Here is a 24,302-nt window from a genome sequence, read left to right on the forward strand (position 1 = left end):
TGGACAGATTGGCCCTCCTGGAAGCAGAACAGACTAAATGCCCTTTTTTCTCCCCAATTTTGATCTTGTCTCATCGCTGCAACTCCCCAGCGGTCTCGGGAGGCGAAGGTTGATTCATGCGTCCCCCGAAACATGACCCGCCAAACTGCCCTTCTTAACACCCGCCCGCTTAACCCAGAAGCCAGCCGCACCAATGTGTCGGAGGAAACACCATTCACCTGCCCACCACAAGGAGTCGCTAGGGCACAATGAGCCAAGTAAAGCCCCCCCGGCCAAACCCTCCCTTAACCCGGACAATGCTGGGTCAATTGTGTGCAACCCTATGGGACTCCCAGTCACAGCCGTTGGGATCGAACCCGGGTCTGCAGTGACGCCTCTAGCACTGAGATGCAGTGCCTTAGACCACTGTGCCACTCGGGTGGTCCATCATTTGGTGTTTTTGTTGCCGGTGGTGGAAAACGCTGTCACAGGCGTCACTCAAGAATCTCACAAAAGAGTTCAATTGGGTTGAGATCTGAGACGGCCATGATGTATGGTTTACATCGTTTTCATCTCAACATCTTAATCCATCTAATCCCTCCCTCCATCTGTCCTCCATGCCTCCCATCATCCTTCTGTACTTGTCACTTCATCAGTCTTATCAACATCCACTTACAACCTTTCAAATTGGGCCAATCATATCAAATGAAGCTGGATTGGCATTTATACCTGGAAGTATTTAAAGATGCCAGACATTGTTAATCTGAAACAAATTGTCCTGGATAAGGTTTATTTGGGGAATAATCATAACAGCTACTTTCTTCCTCCCTACCCTCTCCTCTGCCAATTTCATTGGGTGACAGATTTTCTAGCGCTCCAGTATGAATCCACACATGGCACGGAACGTGATGGTTTCATTATTCAGACTCATTTTCTCAGTCTAATAAACTGGTGGGTGTGTGTGTGTGTGTGTGTGTGTGACAAAGGGGGGAATGGAGGGGGAGGGAGCGCTCCACTCAGACAGACCAGACCCTGGGGCCCAGTGCAGAGGGAGTTTTGAGGGAGAACCAGACAGCTACGGCGCTGAAGCTGAGACCGAGTCCATGCCAAAGCCTCCTCTCAGCCCCCTCTATCTAGCAATCTCTCCCACTCTACTCTTTGACGTTCCCCTCTACACATTTTGCATTCTCCCTAACCCCTTCCTCACCTCTCTTGCATCCCTCCAACAGCTCACCCTCTCTGTTCCTCCTGAGTAAACAGCATGTGGGTCTGGCTTAATGATCAGTGTGGAGAAAGGGAAGCCAATCTCCTCATGGCCAACTCAGACCACGCTCTGCTCCTTCCGCCCACCACCAAATGACTGGTGGTGGGCGGAAGGAGCTGCCCCCTACCATATATATATATATATATATATATGTCATTTAGCAGATACTTTTACCAAAAGCAACTTAGTTATGCGTACATTTTACATATGGGTGGTTCTGGGAATCGAACCCGCTACCCTGGCGTTACAAGCACTAAGCTCTACCACCTGTGCTACAAAGGACCATCTGTCCATTGGCCGGCTCCTATGAGCATCTCTGACTGGGCCTTCCACTGAGGACATGACCCTACATACACAGATTGACTGGGAGGTTACAGTAGGCTCCACACCATCACCACCAAGGCGCTGGCCAAGCCAGAGACAATTCAGGCTCCCTCCCACTAAGAACACAACTGGTTATATACTAATGACTGGATTGAAGCTGTAAGTCATATCTCTCTTACTAAAGGGTTTGCTGTTAGCTCCACAGGACTACAACACCAGAGACTGTAAACAGAACACACTGGGTCTGTTAACAACACAGAGGGCTTGATCGGAGTCTTGCTTGCCACTGTGTTTGAGATGACAGTCAGTCAGTTTTTTCTGATTGTCTATTTACTGTTAACTTCTCTAGGGTAGGGGGCAGTATTTTGATGTCCGGATGAAAGGCGTGCCCAAATTAAACTGCCTGCTACTCAGGCTCAGAAGGTAGGATATGCATAGTATTAGTAGATTTGAATAGAACACACTGTGAAGTTTCTAAAACGGTTTGAATGATGTCTGTGAGTATAACAGAACTCATATGGCAGGCAAAAACTTGAGAAAAATCCAACCAGGAAGTGTGGAAATCTGAGGCTTGTAGTTTTTCCAAGTGATTCCCTATCCAGTACACAGTGACTTCGGGTTCCTTTTGCACTTCCTAAGGCTTCCACTAGATGTCAACAGTCTTTAGAACATTGTTTCATGCTACTACTGTGAATATGGAGCGAACAAGAGGGCCTGGAGTCAGATGAGTGAGGAAATGACATGAGCGCAGAGGCGCGCACTCACGTGAGTGTGAGCTGTGTTCCTTTTCTTTTCTGAAGACATTGGAATTGTCCAGTTGGAATATTACTGAAGATTTATGTTAAAAACATCCTAAAGATTGATGCTATACATCGTTTAACATAATTTCTAGTAACGTAAATATAACTTATTTTGACTTTTCGTCATGACATTTTCGCGCGCTTCCTGCATTTGGAGTAGTGGACTGAACGCGCGAACAAAAAGGAGGTATTTGGACATAAATGATTGACTTTATCGAACAAAACAAACATTTATTGTGGACCTGGGATTCCTGGGAGTGCATTCTGATGAAGATCATCAAAGGTAAGTGAATATTTAGAATATTATTTCTGAGTTTTATTGACTCCACAAAATGGCGGGTTTGGTTTCGTGTCTGAACGCTGTACTCAGATTATTGCAACGTGTGCTTTCGCTGTAAAGTTTTTTTGAAATCTGACACAGCGGTTGCATTAATAAGGAGAAGTGTATCTATAATTCTTTGAATTACAGTTTAATATTTTATCAACGTTTATGATGAGTATTTCTGTAAATTGATGTGCTCATTCACTGGAAGTTTTGGGAGGCAAAACATTTCTGAACATTACACGCCAATGTAAAATGGGGTTTTGGATATAAATATGAACTTTATCGAGCAAAACATACATGTATTGTGTAACATGAAGTCCTATGAGTGCCATCTAATGAAGATCAAAGGTTAGTGATTAATTTTAGCTGTATTTCTGGTTTTTGTGACGCCTCTCCTTGCTTGGAAAATGGCTGTGTGGTTTTTCTTGTCAAGGTGATGTCCTAACATAATCTAATGCTATGCTTTCGCCGTAAAGCCTTTTTGAAATCGGACAATGTGGTTGGATTAACGAGAAGTGTATCTTTAAAATGGGATATAATAGTTGTATGTTTGAGAAATTTGAATTATGAGATTTTGTTGTTTTGAATTTGGCACCCTGCTATTTCACTGGCTGTTGAATAGTGTGTCCCGCAGGTGGGACGGTCACGTCCCACATACCCCAGAGAGGTTAACTGGAGAGTCAAGATAACAACAATGACAAGATTTTAGTTGCTTGGAACAGAGTTATTTCTTGATTGCTCCATGAAACCCCCCGCCTGCAACTAATAAACAACTTGATTGCATCCAATTGAAACTGTTCAACTTTTCAACTAGTTGCAAGCAACAGCCAATCAACACTAATGCTTTTGTCACATGATCCATTCAAAGATATGGGAAGTTACGTCAACAAAACAGCTGTCAGTGCTGTGGAAACCGTGTTCTTGCCTACGGAGCTGTGAGGGGAACGGCACCTCCGTACCTTCGGGCTCTGATCAGGCCCTACACCCAAACAAGGGCACTGTGTTCATCCACCTCTGGCCTGCTGGCCCCCCTACCTCTGCGGAAGCACAGTTCCCGCTCAGCCCAGTCAAAACTGTTCGCTGCTCTGGCACCCCAAATGGTGGAACAAGCTCCCTCACGACACCAGGACAGCGGAGTCAATCACCACCTTCCGTAGACACCTGAAACCCCACTTCTTTAATTACTTAGGAATTGCCTGGGAACTACACCTGTGTGGAAACATCTGTTTTTAATATACTTTGTATACCTCGTTCAAATGTTTCCTTTATTTTGGCAGTTACCTACCTGTATTCTACAGCTATTTTAGGTCTGTTGCTGTTTTATTAGTAACGGGTACAATGAACCCTTCAGCAATTTTTTTTGTCATGTTTTGATATAGGCTAATCCATTCACTGAAGCAGGAAGACTAGGCATGTACTTTGAGTTGGCAAAACTTCTTATACATCTATGTAGGGCTGTAGGCACCAAAACCCTTGACATAGTAAGATGGGAAAAGGATTTCTGACACGCTTTCATCTTTTCAGTTGAACCTAGTACTTACACGCACTGGGGTTAACCCTGAACTCAATGAAGTGTGTGGGCTGAGATTCTTGATTTTAAATGATGTGTGTGCACGTGTGTGTGTGTGGGAGAGAATGGAAGTGTGTGTGTGTGTGTGTGTGTGTGTGCGTGCGTGGGAGAGAATGGAAGTGTGTGTGTGTGTGTGTGCGCGTGGGAGAGAATGGAAGTGTGTATGTGCGCAGCTGCTGACAGACTTTTTACACCTGGAGAACATCCATTCTCACATCCAGTCTCTCAGCGTAGGCTTCTAGCCTGGGTGATAACTAAACCTGCAGAAGATGCAACCACTCAGAATTGAGGAGAACATTTATCTCCGACCTAGGACACGTCAACATTCCTTTCATTACAAAGGAGACGGGCTCCCCCTTCCTAGCTCGGTTGGCGCCTGCCTAAAACAGCTTGGCTTTTTGATTTCTATGGAGAAATGTTGAGCTTCTCTTCTCAATGTCTCCATCTTTCCAGATTTCTCTCTCCTCCATCTCTCCCTCCACCATGGCCCATCTCCAGAGGGACTGTGTGATGAGGCTGTGTGCTCTGCCAGTCACTATATACGGCCTGATGAATATTTACTGAGCTACAGCACTTTGATGAAATGCTGGAGCAGTGAATGTGAGCGAGGCCTCGTTTTAGGGACACCTACACTGTGGTGAGCAGCAGATGTTCTTCCTTTCTCCTCCCCATGGTCTCACTCTACATGATGGGTCTTCTCAACGTGACGTCCTGTACCATTATTAGGCATTTCCCCCTTCTAGCCATTAGTACAAATATTAATATTTATAGAAGATGTGTGGTTTAATTTTTGTGCTCCTTTTTAGGCTGTCATTAAAGTGGATTGTTCAAAAGAGTTCTAACTTTCTCCTTATCCCTTTTTCCTCTTGTGTTTGAGGGGCTTATACGCATTCCTAACAGACTCAGAAGAGGGCAAATCAGTTTGCTTTCCTGCCTGCCGTCCAATTTGGCACCAGCCTGCCTGTTAAAATTTGAATCAGAGTGTAACGCTGGGAATATGGGAAAAGGGGAGAGCTGGAGCAGCTGAAAGGGAAATGTGACAACATCCTGTTGGGAGGGACCCGGAGCTAGCTTCAGTCTCTGCGGTCTCTCAAATTGCTCCCTAGCCCCTATATAGTGTACTACTTTTGACCAGAGCTCATAGGGCAAACCAGTAGTGCACTATATAGGGAATAGTGGGCCATTTTGGACGCAGTCTCTCGTCTCACTGGATCTCTAACGCTGCCAGCAGGTCCAGGCCAACCTCAACTTCAGCACTGAGAGAAATAAAGAAATACTATAAAGCAACTGGTTATTAAATCAGGGCGACATGCAACAATTCCTCCCTAAACATCCTCTCTGAGGGCCAGGAGGATTTAGACTACACCAAGGACAGAGACCATGTAACACACACCCCTAGAAACACACTGTACGCTACAGAACATATGTGCAAACAGAGAGGTTTACTACTGGCACAGTACTCTCTGCTGCACTAATGCATATGGATTGATAAGAAATATCACAAACACACAAACACACAAATATGCAAACAAACCAACACTGGAGACTAGAGATGTTGTGCTGGCTTATTGGAGGTGTTCGCTCATTTCAGAGTGTCGGGTATTGACTGGGGAGCTTCTCAGCACTTATAGAAAACGAGATACAGGCTGACTCTAACCTGACTCACTAGGCTGAGCCCAATCCCTCCTTACTCATCTCTCCATCTTTCTTTCTCCCGCACTCCCTCAAGCTGAAATCAGTGTCTCTGGCCCCTCCAGCTGTCATTATAAAGTCATCACCACCACATCATCCCTCCCCACTCAGGATTCATCCACTACCACAGTTAAAGCATCCATCCCAGTGATCCCACAGCACAATCCCAGCCCAGCCGGCCTGGGAAGCTTTAAGACTGCTGTATCATTTTCCACAAGAGCAGCGAAACGTTCCATCGCACTCTCTCCAACACGGTCGTCCAACAAGGAAATGACTGTTCATTAGGAGGATATTAGCCACCCGGGGAGCACAGTTCGACAACCAGCAGAAGAGTGTGTGTGTAATTGGAGATGTTATCAGAGCTCCGACAGGGGGGCTAATGGGAATGGGAATATTGTAATGAGCTTATAAATATTGAGGAGAGATGAGGATATAACCCTGGGGGAGGGACTTAGTCTCGTCAATCCTACGTCCCCCGAGGCGTGATTGGAGGAATCCATCTCTGTCATAATAGAGCTCCCCAGCTTGCAGTCCTAAAAAACAGAAATAAGTTACCTCTGGTTCGTTCAGCCATTCATATGGGGGAAAGAATGGGGTTTTGGGATAAACGCCAAAAATAAGGTCTGAGGTGAACACAGGCTTAGGAGATCTTACATATTTTGTTCAATGAGATAAAATGCTTTAAAATTCACAAAAAGTGAAATTAGCTGATGATGATTATCTCATAGCACAAAACGTATAAGATCTCCTAAGCCTGTGTTTACCACAGACCTTTTTGGCATTTATTTAAATACAGATACATTTATTTCCCCATTGGCTTTGGCCAATGAGCCATTGCGTAGTTAATGCCTACAAAAACACTGCTTTCTATAGCTGCTCATGTTTAGAGCCACTGAAGGAATCATTTAGAACGCCAAAGTGATATTACATCCTATGTTGCTCTGTGATCCCTCCCTCAACCATCCTTACTTTGGACCTAACTGGAGTGCATTCTTTTCTCAGGTTGCTTCTTATGAATCCTCCCTGTGTATTTTCCAGAGGTGTTCCATACATTAGCACTTGTGAATTCTACTCTGATCTTGTCACCCGTGAACACAAACTGACATACACACCTCCCTCTCCTCTAGCCTCGTATTGCTGCATATTTCCTCCACATCGCTCTCTACTCATCTTCCCCTTCATGTTTCTCTCCATCTCCCTCAACTGCTTTAACTCAGCACCTCCCTCTTCTCTCTCCCTCTTTTTCCCCCTGTTCTCTCCTCTCCTCACCCTACCCTCTGGACAGAGATGGTATGTGTATTCTCTCAGTGGGTCTCAGACATCTGGGTTCTGAATGATCCTATTTGGTTCTTCATCCCATTATCAGACATCCACTGCTAGGTTTCTCCACATCTCCTCCCCTCCGCCCAACGTGCGTTAATCAGAACTCTCCCACGGGCGCGTTGCCATGGCGCCGTTTCACAGCCCTTCCCAGAATGCTCCAATGTGCTATTCTGCCCTGGGAAACGATCATATGAAGACATGACCTACATGCTAAAAAACAACCAACTGACTAACTGATTAACGGCCTGCAAACTGAGGAAGGAAGAAGGGGTGTCGACCACGGGATGGCTCCAAATGTATGATCCTATTATCTAATAAATCTGTAATAACAACTAATATTACCTAATCAATTAATTCATCCTCCCCTGCAGGACTGTTGAGTGGAAAGCAAAGTGCTAATAGCTAGGCTAGCAGGTCTGTAGTGTATTACAGAGAAACAAAGCACTGAAGGCTAGCAGGTCAGTAGAGTGCCAATTGATTAGCAGGCCTGGGGCTCAAAGCCTGTTTAATCTGCATATTGGGGTCTGAGGGACGACACAGATAATCCATTATATTGACCAGATAGTTCATTGGCCGCTCTAACAATGAAAACGCATTTCTTAAAAAACATGGAAGGCAGTCGGGAGGAGGCAAGATCAGGTGGAACCATTCTAGGCAATGAGGGCAGAAACGAGTGTAATAACGGGCACAACTCCAACATAAAAAGTGTTTATTCTCAAACTTGCTGGGATGTCACGTGTCCTATTTATATCATTGCACTCGTAAGCATTATGAAACTTCTATTTGAGCAAATAAGCCTTTCGGTTTTTTTGTTAACCAAATTTGACACTTGCTCATTGACCTCCATACAAAAATTCCTTGCTTGGTGAGCGAAAACCTGCTGGAGAAGACAGATTCTGGGCCCAGTTATTCCTCTCGCTTCGCCTCTGCCTCTCTGGGGAAGACCAGGCGTCCAAACAAACCTAAACTCAGCTGGCCCTTTAATCGCTATGGCAACTGCTACTGAGCTGAGCAGAGTAGGGAGCCAGAGGGTGGGGCTGGAGGGAGAGATCCTTTCTGGAAGACAACCTGGATTCTACTGTGTGAGGGTGATACAAAGTGAGCCCTGCTATGCTGTCTGGGGTTGTACTAAGGACAGGCAGGTGTCCATATCATGTCTCATCCTATCCCACAATTCAGCAGGCCTTTAGACAGTGCATACCAAGAGTACAGTTCTTTGTGATGTCACTATGCATCAGCCTATTTGTAAAGGGAAGTGAACGAAGAGCGAAGGGAGGGAGCAACTTATTGGAATGAGATCCAGCCCTGGTTGCATAATATCCTCAGGAGTGGGATCTCCGGGCTTGGTCATAGAACCATCAACATCCAGGCAATGCAAGCAGACACGCTTTTACAAAAACACTGCATAAGGACTGCATAGATGAGCAAGGATATCCTAAGTGCACTGAAAACACTCCCAAACCAATTGGAGTCAAATGTCATCATAAACGTCACTTGATTAAAAAAAATAACATATCTTTATCCGACCACATCAATGCCGTTAATGTTGATAAACCTGAGGTGGTTATTGACATTGTGTGTATTGTCTGCCTGGCTTGGCCCTGCCGTGGGACTACTTGGCCAGTGGTGTGGCTTTCAGTCCAGTTTACAGTGCGGATCAATGTAACCCGACCCTGTGCTCCCCAGAGAGCAGTTTCCTGTAAACACCAGAGTCCGTCAGTGTGTTTAAAGATCAGAGCCTTGTCAGTCTGCTCTCCACCCATCCACAGTAAACAGAACGACCCTCTTTCGCTGCTCTTCTCTCTGTGACCGATGGATGACCACAATTACAGGTCAAACGCTTTCCAACTGAATCCATGCTCAGGTTGATGGGACTGACAGACTATGATCCCGTTATGTGAGTGAGTGGGCCAGACAGTTAGGGATATGACTATGGACTGACCACAAAGAGATGACACGGCTCCTAAAAGCAGTCAGTTAGCCACCCACAGGTAGGTTAAACCACATCATCCACCACAAGGTAAGTAATATGCCCACAGAAAGACCATACACGGGACTGTCTAGGGCCGGTTTCCAAGACAAAGATTAATCATAGTCTTGGACTAAAAAGCATGCTCAAATGGAGAATCTCTGTTGAAATAGCTTTTTAGTCAAGGAATAACCTTGTGTCCGGGAAACCTGCCCATACTGTCCTGCTGAAGGCGTCCTGGTTGTGTGTCATAGGACCATAGTCCAAGGACTGCAGTTCTGCTGCTGGACTGCATCCCACGTTAGCATACAGTGCATTGGGAAAGTATTCAGACGCCTTGAGAGCAAAAAAAATAAATCAATTGAAATAGAAAAATAACACGTGGAATAAATCCACAATGAGTAACGATAACTTGGCTATATACACGGGGTACCAGTACCGAGTCGACGTGCAAGGGTACGAGGTCATTGAATACATATACCGTGCTTTCAGAAAATATTAAGACCCCTTGACTTTTTCCACATTTTGTTACGTTGCATCCTTATTCTAAAATCAATCTACACACAATACCCCATAATGACAAAGCAAAAACAGGCTTACAATTTTTGTAATTTATAAAAAATATAAATAAAATATATTTTACTTAAGTATTCAGACCCTTTACTCAGTACTTAACAAAAAAGTTAAATATAACCTTTATTTAACTAGGCAGGTCAGTTAAGAACAAATTCTTATTTACAATTGTGCACCGCCCTATGGGACTCCCAATCACGGCCGATGTGATACAGCCTGGAATCGAACCAGGGACTGTAGTGCTGCCTCCTGCACTGAGATGCAGTGCCTTAGACCGCTGCTCCACTTGGGAGCACTCGGGAAGCACTTTTGGCAGCGATTACAACCTAGAGTCTGCTTGGATATGATGCTACAATCTGGCACACCTGTAGTTTGTCCCATTCTTCTCGGCAGATCCGCTCCAGCTCTGTCAGGATGGATGGGGAGAGTTGCTGCACAGCTATTTTTAGGTCACTCCAGAGATGTTTGATCGGGTTCAAGGTGAACCTTCGCCCCCAGTCTCAGTCTGAGGTCCTGAGCAGGTTTTCATCAAGGATATCTGTACTTTTCTTCGTTCATCTTTACCTCGATCGAAACTAGTCTCCCAGTCCCTGCCACTGAAAAACAACCCCACAGCATGATCCTGCCACCATGCTTTCACCGTAGGGATGGTGCCAGGTTTCCTCCAGACGTGACAGTTGGGATGCAGGCCAAAGAGTTCAATCTTTGTTTCATCAGACCAGAGAATCTTAGGTGCGACAGCGGTGGATTGAGACACATCCAATGCAAAAAACAGCTCTCTGGCTTAAACTGATGGGTTATTTTTTTTTTTTTTATGACAGACTTTTGTATTATGTTAGTTAGAATCGACTCTAGGGGATTAATACACCAATGGTAACATATTCTCTTACCTAATTTAAATAAGTACCGCCTTGTTACCAACATCGGAGAAGGTGTATTTGCAGAGGGCAGTGGTTTATAGCTACTCTACTGGTGCCAAGATTTTACCGTAGGTTGTCAGCAAATATAATTACAAGTTTACCTAATTAATCTATGGCAAAAATACTTGTCTAGCTAGGTCCTCAGCTAGCATGGAACAAAGGCGGGGGGCATAGAAATCTGACGCAGTTGTCAAGTCAACATCCGTCAGTGCTGCATTGAACTGCATGAGAAGAGACATGCCAAACGGGAGATGTATAAAAATGAATTAATATCACTGATGCAATTACAATGTTGTTTGAGTTTCTTTGTGAATCACCCAATTTCATTGAGATTTTACTGCAGCACTGCATCCAAGTTGCTTGACATAGGCGTTCCAAAGAGCTGTCAGTCCAGGCGACTCAGCCGGTCTTCTCAAACTTGCTGGTAGTTAGCCATGAGAGAAAAAGTTGTTTTCAGAATGACTGTTCAGGGTCTTTAACCCATAATTACCCAGACTAACTATTTAGCAGTCTCATGGCTTGGGGGATAGAAGCTGTTCAGGGTCCTATTGGCTCCAGACTTGGTGCATCGGTACCACTTGCCTTGCGGCAGATGAGCAAACAGTCTGACTTGGGTGGCTGGAGTGAGCATTTTTTGGGCCTTCCTCTGACACCGCATACTGTAGAGGTCCTGGATGGCAGAGAGCTCAACTCCAGTGATGTACTGGGCTGTACACACTACCCTCTGTAGCACCTTGCGGTCGGATGCCAAGCAGTTGCCATACCAAGTGGTGATGCTGCCAGTCAAGATGCTCTCAATGGTGCAGCTATAGACATTTGAGGATCTGAGGGCACATGCCAAATCTTTTCAGCCTCCTGAGGAGTAGAGGCGTTGCCGTGCTTTCTTAACGACTGTGTTGGTGTGTGTGGATCATGATAATCTCTTAGTGATGTGGACACAGAGGAGCTTTAAGCTCTCAACCCGTGTGTCATCAGCAAACGTAATGATGGCATTGGAGTCGTGAGTGAACAGGGAATACAAGAGGGGAATAAACACACACCCCTGAGAGACCCCCGTGTTAAGGGTCAGCATAGCGGATGTGTTGCCTACCCTCACCACCTGGGGGTGTCCCATCAGGATCCAGTTGCAGAGGAAGGTGTTTAGTCCCAGGATCCTTAGCTTAGTGATGAGCTTTGAGGGCACTATGGTGTTGAACGCTGAGGTATAGCCAATGAACAGCATTCTCACATAGGTGTTCCTCTTGTTCAGGTGGGAGAGGGCATTGTGGAGTGCAATAGAGGTTGCATCATCTGTGGATCTGTTGGGGCGGTATACGAATTGGAGTGAGTCCAGGATGTCTACGATGGTGTTGATGTGAGCCATGACCAGTCTTTCAAAGCATTTCATGGCTACAGATGTGAGTGCTATGGGGAGATAGTCATTTAGACAGGTTACCTTGTTGTTCTTTGTCACAGGGAATATGGTGGTCTGCTTGAAATATGTAGGTATTACAGACTGGGTCAGGGAGAGGTTGAAAATGTCAGTGAAGACAACTGCCTGCTGGTCAGCGCATGCTTTGAGTGTTCGTCATGGTCATCAATGATTCAGAGGGGTTGGTTTAAACACGGAAGGCACATTTCAGTTGTACAACTGACTAGGTATTCCCCCTTTGCCACCTGTCCCTGCGGTCTTGTTACCCTGTTTAAAGACCTTACTCACATCGGCTATGGAGAGCGAGATCACAGTCGTCTGGAACAGCTGGTTCTCTCATGCATGGTTCACTGTTGCTTGCCTCAAAGCGAGCATAGAAGGAATTTCACAGGAATTTAGGAATTCAGAGAACCAGGAGACAGACCACAGTACTGCAGCTCATCTACTATTAAACAGCAGCTCATCAAATACCACAAGAGCTTATAAACAATTTGATCCACTGAATATTAAAACTTTCCACACAGAACACGCTCACACATACATACACAGTACACACGCAAACAAATGAGCCGCAGTTGTCTGATCTGCTTTACCGCAGTAGGCAGCTGCAGAGCTGAACAGTAACAGCAGCAACAACCCAGGCAGAAACTGGGTTTGGTGGGATCCACTGGTCATGGATGATGCATCCAAACACCAGAGTATAAGGACAGGAAATGTGAATGTGTGTGTGTACTGTACGTGTAGTAGTGAATAGCGACATGGCACTTACCAAAGATATTGGTAGAATGTCCTTTCTTGGCGAGAGGTTTCAGCTCGTTGTGTCCCCATCCGTACTGTCTGTAGCTGTCCCACGCATGCTTCATCATCTACAACACACACACGAGCAGCCTGGTTTAGACAAAACATCTGGTACACAAAAACAGTAACCCATCTTGAACTATGGAGTGGAGTTAATACCAGCAGTTGAAGAGACCATTCCAACAGGCTTATCACAGTCAAATAAATGACTCATGATAGAACAAAAAACAGAGATTAGCATGCACACACACAATTCTTTAGCTTTTTTTCACCACCATTGCAGCCTCGCCAGGAGAAAGGGCGGCACAATACCTAGCCCTTTGTTCTGGGCAATGATGCTACTAAGAGAGACATCCCTGTGCCCCTTCAGCCAGTACACCCCCCCCGAGCGCCAGCCCCGAGCCCCAGCCCCTGGTGTGGCCTTAACCCTGTCTGTTGTTCTGTCACTCAGTTGCTAGGTCCCTCACCACAAGGCTGGGTGGACAGGACACGACACTGTGTGTGCATGTGTGTTTATGCGGGCCGTGTAACTCCTCTTCAGACATTGTTAAATTGTAGCCGTGGGGCTCCGTCTCTCTCTAAGCTTTGTTTCCCTTGGCTGTCTGGAGGCACTGACTAGACTTGGTGGATAAAAACACTGTTTTATTCTTAACATGACCTTTAAAGAGGAGCCGTAAGAGCTGGACTGAGAATAAACAGAGAATAAAGAGGGCGAGCATGATAAGAGAGAGAAAGAGACAGAATCGTGAGACAAGTTTTGACATGGGAGACAGTGATGCTGACGAGAGATGCACATCCAAGGGAAACTGTGAATACAACACTACTGACTGGCAGAGAGAGTCACGCTTTCCCAAAGCTCTACTGCATTCTCACTACTTCCAATTTCCCTTTGTTTTATTAATCATCACCCTAGTCTGATGGGATCAGCTATCCCAGAGGAGAGCATTTCGTCACCTGGTCATGGCAGCAGTCTAAAAACCAGGACAGCTTTTCCTCCTGTACGAGCCATAGCCAGCTCTCCTCTCCTCACAGCAAGACTAGGGCGAGGGAGGGAGCAAAGCCAACAAAACCGGGAATGTTGTGTTCTTGGCTTGGTGGCGTTCCATGACGCACGCCGTCTCCACACGCAGGAGATTATAAATCACATTTACACACCAGGACAAAGCCACTTAACCCGATGACCAGGTAGACATCCAATTGGCCGGTTTATCAAATGATGATTGGCCCATCTGTTGAGGAATTTTGGACTTACAAAAACAGAATATTCAAATTCTACACTGAGACATTTCATGATCATGACACTCGCTTCAAAGCCTAAAATCCCAGTCATTAATTGACTGTCGTCACTTCTGTAGTACGGAGTCGGATCGAAAATCCAATAGCCAATGAAAAATTCTCTCTTCATGTGTGAATGTATGGTACGTTCTGACAGACGTTGCGCCTACAGGTTAGGTTACCTCCCAAAGCACATACTGAATGTCAGGTTCACTGAAGACCTACAGATATGGCTCCCTATTCCCTATATAGTGGACCCTATGAGCCCAGGTCAAAAGTAGTGCACCGTAAAGGGTGCCATTTAGGATGCAGGACAGGAGAGTAATGCGTTAACTTATGTGGCATGGCAAGTATTTATATTTGACAGGGTTTTGGTTGGCTCCGTTTCTGTCTGGTTTCAGCTCTCACACGTCCACATTCTTCACCAGCTTAGCTATGCCTCAGCTTCTTCACGGAGACCATGGGAGTACTGAGGGATTCACAAATCACAACATGAGCGAGAGGAATAATGCTCATCAGCAAACAGAGGGAGATTCTGCACTCTGCAATAATACAGTGCTAGCTATGCTCCCAGCTGTGTTAAGTATGACAAGGTTTAAACTATAACTATGTCTCATCAGGCTTAAACAATAACACAATAAATTAACTTGTATTCGAGGATTCTTCTCTTCTACTAACTAGTGGTGTCATGATACCAGAATTATGAATTCGATACCCACACCAGGTTTAGAATCACGATACTTGATACCAAATTGATAACAGGGCAAAAAAGGGCGTATTAGTTGTTAGGTTCTAATTTTCAGAGTAAAAACTCAACCAAGTTTATTCTTCCCAGAGGGTCAATACAGCTGCATTAGACAAAGACATTGTTCACACAAGCACTGATATTTAAGCCTTTCTCCTATGCTGTCTCCACCTACACATCTGAACAAACATTGTATCTTTACTGCTAGGCAGGACACTATGTGATACGGCCATAAACTTTTTTCTCCCTTAAAGTGACCTGACCTCGACCCCCTTCATCACTAATCCATGGCTCCCTCCCGTTATCAATGCAGTACATTCCAAGCTTAATTGCACACACCATATACCTTTCTCCTACAGATAACCATTAACTTCTGGTGTAGACCCTCTAAACCTAGGCACTCAATATTTCAATAGGATACCTGATAATTAACCCTATCCCAAGTTGAGAAGTTAGTACCCAGAATCCATCATAGCCAAAGACCCATAATGGCACTTCATCCAGACAGATCTTTTGAGTTCTTTTGACATTTTTGAATGTATGCATTAATTGAATCAATTAGACAATCAATTTGACAATTTTTTTAACAAATCTAACTAGACTGAACAAAAATATAAACGTAACATGTAAAGTGCTGGTCCCATGTTTCATGAGCTGAAATAAAAGATCCCAGAAATATTCCATACACACAAAAATATTATTTCTCTCATTTTGTGCACAAATTTGTTTGCATCACTGTTAGCGAGCACTTTATCCTTTGTCATGATAATCCTGACAGGTGTGGCATATCAAGAAGCTGATTAGAGAGCAGGATCATTACACAGGAGCACCTTGTGCTGGGGACAATATAAGGCCACTTTAAAATGTGCACTTGTGTCAGAACACAATGCCACAGATGGCAAGTTGAGGGAGCATGCAATTGGCATGTTGACTACAGGAATGTCCACCAGAGCTGTTGCCAGAGAATTTGGCAGTATGTCCAACCTGTCTCACAACATCAGACCACGTGTAACTGTGCCAGCCCAGGACCTCCACATCCGGCTTCTTCACCTGTGAATCTGTGCTGAGGAGTATCTGTCTGTAATAAAGCCCTTTTGTGGGCCTGGCTCCCAATTCGGTGGGCCTGTGCCCATACCAATCCCACCCATGGCTGTGCCCCTGCCTAGTCATGTGAAATCCATAGGTTAGGGCCTCATTTATTTCAATTGACTGATTTCCTTATATGAACAGTAACTCAGCAAAATCTTTGAAATTGTTGGATGTTGCGTTTATATTTAGTATACATAACTTATTTATTTGAACTGTAAATCTCTATTGATAAACTGGGTAAAATCAAGGCCTATTCACAATACCAGCAGCATACCACCCTGCATCCCACTGCTGGCTTGCTTCTGAAGCTAAGCAGGGTTGGTCCTGGTCAGTCCCTGGATGGGAGACCAGATGCTGCTGGAAGTGGTGTTGGAGGGCCAATAGGAGGCACTCTTTCCTCGGGTCTAAAAAACATCCCAATGCCCTAGGGCTGTGATTGGGAACACTGCCCTGTGTAGGGTGCAGTCTTTCAGATGGGATGTTAAACGGGTGTCCTGACTCTCTGAGGTCATTAAAGATTCCATTGCACTTATCGTAGGGGTGTTAACCCTGTGTCCTGGCTAAATTCCCAATCTGGCCCTCATACCATCACGGTAACCTAATCATCCCCAGCTTACAATTGGCTCATTCATCCTCTTCCCTGACTATTCCCCAGGTCGTTGCTGTAAACAAGAATGTGTTCTCAGTCAACTTACCTGGTAAAAAAAATACAGGTGAATGCATATTCAATTGTTGTGTGCATGCAGTGAGTTATTAGTTTTTCATCTCTAGCCTCATGAAATAAGCTATCTGCTTAACTTCCATTTGGGACTTATTTTATTGTGAAGGTCAACAACATTTGCAAAGATTAAGCAATGTCATGTTTTATAAAAGTGTGCGCTGTCTATTTAAGACCACTGACGTCATGCACACAAAGTCGGTTCGAGGATTGAGCAAAGATGATCTTGACTGGGATAGACGTGAGGTGGGGGAGATGAAGTGAATGAACAGTTTTTGGTGACAAAGCAGCTTTGTACTCAGCAATATTTTGCGTTATGGTTTGCATATTATCAAAAACAAGGTACTAGGGTAGTGAATTGATGTTGACTTCTGCTGTACGCTAGCAAGGAAGGTTAGCCTCCAACAGTATCTTCTTGCATTGTAGTGTTCTAGCCTGTACTTCATTGTTTTGGGAACAGTAATGAGCAATTTCAAAATTTCTACATGCCGTGTGGCATTATTCTATTGTGTTCACTTCTGTCCAGCATAAGTGGGGATGCAGCCTGGACTCAGTGGTTCCTCATGTCAGTCTAGCACTAGTGGGGAAGGGACATCGCTGCGTTAAGAGACTTGATACTCTCTCAAAGTACACAACGTGAGACACTTGATATTTATACCCTAAGTATAATTTCTAGTGGTCTGGGGCATGCGGAGGTGGGGAGGGAGCTCGTTCCAGAGCCGGGAGCCGAGACAGCAGAATGCTTGGGCACCCATTGCTTTTAGGCGTGTCTTTTGGACTGCGAGGAGTCTGACTGGCTGTAGCGGAGCGGGTCGAGAGCTTAAAGTTCCTCGGTGTCCATGTCAATAAAGAATTAACATGGTGTACACACACCCAACAGTCGTGAAGACACGACAACGCCTCTTCCCCCTCAGGAGGCTGAAAAATTTTGGCATGGGCCCCTCTGATCCTCAAAAAGTTCTACAGCTGCACCACTGAGAGCATCTTCACGAGCATCACCACCACTTGGTATGACTGCTTGGCATCCGACTGCAAGGCGTTACAGAGGATAGTGCGGACGGTCCAGTACATCACTGGGGCCGAGCTCCCTGCCAACCAGATCCTCTATACCAGGCAGTGTCAGATAAAGACCCCTGGCACCCAAGCCAAAGAGTCCTCCAGGACAGACGCGCGTGACTACACACCGAGGAGTACCCGCAACTGCACACACGCACGACTACACGCCCGCGCACACACAGGACTACCCACACACCAACCCACACACACACACCCGCCCGCACACATGTGTGCCTCTGTGGAGATGGGAGAACCTTCCAGAAGGACAACCATCTTTGCAATACTCCACCAAATCAGGCCTTTATGCTAGAGTGGCCAGACGGAAGCCACTCAGGACCTGGGGCGAAGGTTCACCTTCCAACAGGACAACGACCCTAAGCACACAGCCAAGACAGAGCAGGAGTGGCTTCAGGACAAGTCTCTGAATGTCCTTGAGTGGCCAAGCCAGAGCCCGGACTTGAACATCTCAAGAGGCCTGAAAATAGCTGTGCAGCGACGCTCCCCATCCAACCTGGCAAAACTTGTGAGGATGTGAAGAGAAGAATGGGAGAAACTCCTCAAATACACGTGCCAAGCTTATAGCGTCATACCCAAGAAGACTCGAGGCTGTAATCATTGCCAAAGGTGTTTCAATAAAGTACTGAGTAAAGGGTCTGAATACTTACATAAATGTGATTTCCGTATTTTATTTGAACTACATTTGCAAAAATGTCTAAAACCTGTTTTTGCTTTGTCATTATGGGGTATTGTGTGTAGGTCTAACCTACACACAAGGAAGTCTTTTTTTAAAAATAAATGTTTAAATAAGGCTGTTACGTTACAAAATGTGGCAAAAGTCAAGGGGTCTGAATACTTTGGATGCACTGTACATTTAGGTCATTTAGAATATGCTCTTATCCAGAGTGATTTAGGCCTACACTGTGCATTTAACTAAAATAGGGAAGACTACCACAGTCGCAAATTGCATTACTGAAATACATTTCAATAGTTCTTAAACACAATAAGCCTACATATTTCTACACGCAAAAATGAGCACGGGAGGGGAATGATTATCAGGAAGAGAAAGAAAAGTTACGGGGTTATAGAACTGTTGCGGGATCAGCACAATACAGAAAAAAAAAACAGGACAAGACAGGAATGAATTTTCACTCGTGTCAACCTCTAACGGACTCCAGGGGATGACTTCCTTGTTGATGGACCGGATGTTTTTCCATTCTGGGGGGAGGATTTGGGATGGACAAGGCCATTTCACAGTTTTGTGTTCTGTAACACCCCATTTAAAGCACAGTGAGGTCAGAGATGGCAAGCTTGTATGTGATGACAAGATCTAATGCATGGGCATGGTTGTGGGTGGGAAGAAACATCAACATGTTGTTCTAAATTCAGGCAGTCCAGGAGGTTACAAAAGTAGACAACAAGGGGCCACTGTGGGTTATCAACACAGATGTTAAAATCAACATCTTGGGTAGAAACTGGCAAAGTGAAGTAAACAGTTCAGAAAAGTCATGAATTAATGAAGGATATATTGTCAGGGTGTAATACATGACTAGGATACTGAGGCTGTGGTGGAATGCAACGACGTGTAAATCAGAAAGAGGAAGTAGAGTAATTTTCAGGCTGCTCCTCCCCTGCGGCCATCTGTACGTGCCTGATCAATGTACGTGTAGCCCCGGGGAGCAGCTTTGTTTAACAGGCTTTTTTCCTCCTTCCCTGTGCCATGTCTCAGTTAAACATAGGAAGTCCAAGCTGTTTTCACAAATAAAGTAATTGACAATTAATGTTTTATTGGAGATTGGGTGTTGAACAGTGCGGCTTTGAAACACTGAGGAGGAGCGGGAGCAGTATTATCACAGCAAGGGAAAGAGCGCAGGTTTGACAGATTTGCCCCTCGACGGCGAGTGGAGGCTTTAGATCGGTTAGACCAGACTGAGGGAATTCCATTCTGATGGCAGTGCGAGACAGATTTATGACTTTGTCGAGGGGCGCAGAAGCCAGAGTCCTGTATTTGTGCATAAACTGCGCTGCAGAGGCTGTGAAGTTTGCAGCGCTCAGGGAGCGTATAAGGCAGAGCCATGGCAGCAGAGTAGAGAAAGATATTGGCACGGAGTGGGGAGAGGATAAACTCGTCCACAGGTACACAAGTGCCGATATAATTGTAATCCACATAGCTAGCTCGATAGCTGTAGTGTCCAGGCCCAATGCCAAGTTGATTTATTGCGGTCTCAGCAGAGCTCAGCCTGGGAATTAGGCATCAGAGATGGATCCAGGTAGACAGTGGAGCGAGGTGGAGAGAACGCCAGGTAGGAAATTAGCAGGTGATCAGCAATGGAATCTTACATGTATATTTCGACACATTACGTTTTTCAGCTTGCTGGCAATTTCAACTTAGAAAAACTGCTAATAAAACAAGCGTCTAATAAACAAAAAAACAAATCAAGCTTCAGTTGGCGTGTGAAGCGGCATCAATCGCGCTGGCGTCCTCATGTGTGGCATTGAAAATTAAAAATCAAACTCTGCCCTTTTACATTAGAATTTCTTCAAACATTCAACTTCTATCTAGCCCCATCCCATATCTCTCCCACCATCACACTATAAAAGCTATCCTGGGTAGTGCCACCCTCCAACAGTCTAGTAGCTAAACAGACCACATTGAGATCCCTCAGTCTCCCTCTGTCAGTGCCTGCCTTATCCTCCTGATGTTCATTTTGTGCTCCATTGGACTTCTCTACTCTTGGCTTTTATTCCCAGTGACTGTTGGAGGCGTTCTGCTTCTCGGTTAGCAGCCATCCCGCCTGCCTAACTCTGGGCTTGGTGAGGGGAGCATAGGGAAATAAATGACAGCTTGCGGTGGGGTGCTCAGTGTCTGTTAACTGAAACCCACGCGCCACAGAGATTATGAAGACAAGCACACAAACTGTATAACCAACCTTGTGGTTCTGGCTATGTTGGTTTTAAAAATGGTAACTTTCAACACCAACTTTGTGGGTTTGATTCACACAAAGGCCACATACACTAAGTGTACAAAACATTAGGAACACTTGCCCTTTCCATGACGTTGCCTGACCAGGTGAAAGCTATGATCCCTTATTGATGACACTTGTTAAATTCACTTCAATCAGTGTAGATGAGGGGGAGGAGACAGGTTAACCTCTTGGCGTTCCCCTAGGATACTCAAACTCAGAAGCTAGGATATGCATATAATTAATACCTGTGGATAGAAAACACCCTAAATTTTCTAAAACTGTTTGAATGGTGTCTGAGTATAACAGAACTCATATGGCAGTCAAAACCCCGAGACAGATCGAAACAGGAAGTGGAATTCTGAATTGCGAACTCAACTTCATCACGTTGCCTATTAATCACACCGTGAGCTATGGTTCATTGAGCACTTCCTATTGCTTCCACTAGATGTCCCCAGTCTTTACAAAGTGGTTTGAGTCTCCTACTGTTAAAACTGAATGAATGAGACGCTGTGGAACGTGGTCACACGGAGAGGGCTATCACCATTATGACGCCGACGGCCCTGGTACCCTCCCCTTTCGAAACACAATGCAATCGTCCCCCTCGAATCTTATTGGCTCTCTTGTTGAAAAACGCCCTGAAGATTTATGTTATACAACATTTGACATGTTTGAACGAACCTAAATGGCAAAAAAATGCATTTTCTCGAAATGGCTGTCCCGTGGCCGACGGAAGTTTTGGAGCAGCCTTCAGACGCGCTAACAAGAACAAGCTCTTGGAACATAAAGGAGTATTTTTTTCGAACGAAAACACAATGTTGTGGACCTGGGATTCCTGGAAGTGCTTTCTGATGAAGACAACCAAAGGTAAGGGATTATTGACAATAGTATACAAGACTAGATGTGATATGCGATTGTTCCAAGATGGCGCTGACCTGTAACGTTAGCCTATTTTTCAGAGTATCGCATCCCCTTTCATCGCAAAGTATGATTACCCAGTAAAGTTAATTTTAAATCTGGCATTACAGGTGCTTTCAAGAGATATTCATCTATAAATCTTAGAATGACAATATTACATTTTAAAAATGTTTTCGATTAGTAATTTAGTAAATTGTAGCTCTGTTTCATCGGATGCATTTGTGGGAAAATAGTTAGTCAACGTTACGCACCGATGTAAAATGCTGTTTTTATATATAAATATGAACTTTATCGAACAAAAGAATGCATGTATTGTGTAACATGATGTCCTAGGTGTGTCATCTGATGAAGATTGTCAAAGGTTAGTGCTGCATTTAGCTGTTTTTTGGTTATTTGTGATGCATGTGGTTGGTCTGAAAATGGCTATGTGGCTACTTTTACGATATACTCCTCTAACATAATCTAATGTTTTGCTTTTGCTGTAAAGCCTTTTTGAAAATCGGACAACGTGGTTCGATTCAGGAGAGGTGTATCTATAAAATATAATTTGAATTTTTTAATTTTTTTTATTATTAAATTTTGTTATGCTAATGGCGATATGATTTTTCGCTGGATGTCCGCACAGGGTTTAAAGAAAGATTTTTAAGCCTTGAGACATGGATTGTGTATGTGTGCCATTCAGAGGGTGAATGGGCAAGACAAAATATTTAAGTGCCTTTGAACGGGGTATGGTAGTAGGTGCCACACGCACAGGTTTGAGAGTGTCAAGAACTGCAACGCTGCTGGGGTTTTCACTCAACAGTTTCCTGTGTGTATCAAGAATGGTCCACCACCCAAAGGACAGCCAGCCAACTTGACAAAACTGTGGGAAGTATTGCGTCAACATGGGCCAGCATCCCTGTGGACCGCTTTCGACACCTTGGAGTCCATGCCCGGACAAATTGAGGCTGTTCTGAGGGCAAAACGGGGTGCAATTCAATATTAGGAAGGTGATCCTAATGTTTGGTACACTCGGTGTATACTGGACATAGTTAACACAGGCTAAGACACAACGGATAAAAGCATCCATTTAATAACCATCATTATCTTGGTCTGTCTAGCAGAGGTTATGTGGTCTTTGTCTTGCACTGACATTGCTTATGTTGACAATGTTCATATCCACACCAGGATAATTACGTAGTCATTTCTACCCACTATCTATCATGGTGTGGACCAACGTCTGCCTTTAGTACCAAGGAGGAGGTTAATATAAGCTCATCTCCCTCTGCCCAGAGAGGATTTGGCTTGATATTGTATCAGTGCAGTTTGTCGATTAATATGGAGCGGTGCAGATATCACCTCTGAAGACGTATTAATCACGCCATCTTCTATGCCACCTTCGACCTTGGCTTGGAACGGACTCCACCCTCTCTGTCCGTCCATCATCACTGAGAAGTGTATATCTATCCAGCTCTTGGAGCTGATGAAAACAGCAGATTTTACTATTAAGATTTCTAGAGAATGTCTGACAGATTCACAACCAGTTCTGATACATGTACACACTGATGTGGAAGGAAAGGTGGATTTCATCATCTGTGCCTTAAAGGACACGTCACCTTGTCATTTCAAGTCGGAGAACTCTGGTAATATGATTTTTTTCTAAATATCTGATGTTTTACCTGTTGTGGGCTGAGCTCTTGGGCGCGTTGCATGAAGACATTATTTCCCCGGCTGATCCCTTTTCCACAGCGCAACATTGCAGAGAATGTTGAGGGTGACATCCTTTTAGAGTGGACCACTTCTTGGAGAAGCAAGGCCAGGACTGGCGCAAAGCACAGAAAGAGGGAAGGGAGAGATGAGGGAGACCGAAAGAGAGAAGCACGCAAAAAGAGCACTACAGAAAGAGTATCCAAGCAGATAAAGCAGAGAAAGAAAGGAAGAGGGATAGAATGAGGGGGGATTGCAAGAGCAAGACAGACGGAAACAGAAAAAGACAAGAGCAGGTATAGATAGGGTGATGGGGGTATGACTCAGTGTGACGGAACAGGACCTACCTTGATCCAGTTGAATGATGTCTAACAATCTGAGTTGCACCCCCACCCACAGGTTAGACCAGAAGCGGTTGTTTACTGGACTATTTCCTGTTCCTGCATAACTCAGGCCAGGGGAGGAGGACAGGGACGTGGGTGGACAGCCTATAAACTGAGAGGTCCGCAGTGCGGCTGGCCAGTGCTCTCTCTCCCGTTCTGGGAAACATTGCCCATTAGGAGCTCTGCTCTGACCTTCACAATGACAGCCAAACTCTGGCCTACCAGGCACCTATGTCCCGCATCCCGCCCGGGTCTGTCAGGACACAGCCTGCCCTCAACCATCACCACCGGGTGATTCATACAGCAGAAGCTACCCCCCACCACCGCACCATGCCCTGTAAGTCACACCTGCTGCCAAATATTCATAAATCCATGGGAGTCACGGTGCTGCTGAGGGAGCAGGACCATTTCTTCTAGGCTGCTGCCATTGTTTAAAAATCAGCTTAGCTTGAGAGGCGAGGGGAGCTGCAGTGCTTTGGAGGTTTGGGAAGCTGCGTCTGGAGTTATGAATGTGCTGCCCTGGA

At 45.0% G+C, this 24,302-nt stretch overlaps 1 protein-coding gene across 2 annotated transcripts in view; it reads right to left on the minus strand.

Annotated features, from left to right (window-relative positions):
• Positions 1-24,302, minus strand: part of LOC106586607 (mannosidase, alpha, class 1A, member 2) — a 127,813-nt gene that overhangs the window by 69,096 nt on the left and 34,415 nt on the right. For both annotated transcript variants that reach the window (XM_014174073.2, XM_014174072.2), the window contains one exon: positions 12,920-13,016. In XM_014174073.2, coding sequence (XP_014029548.1) covers positions 12,920-13,016 — 97 coding nt within the window. The remainder of the gene's footprint in view (positions 1-12,919; positions 13,017-24,302) is intronic.

The sequence above is a fragment of the Salmo salar genome, chromosome ssa25, assembly GCF_905237065.1.
Source record: "Salmo salar chromosome ssa25, Ssal_v3.1, whole genome shotgun sequence".
Classification (NCBI taxonomy): Eukaryota; Metazoa; Chordata; class Actinopteri; order Salmoniformes; family Salmonidae; genus Salmo; species Salmo salar.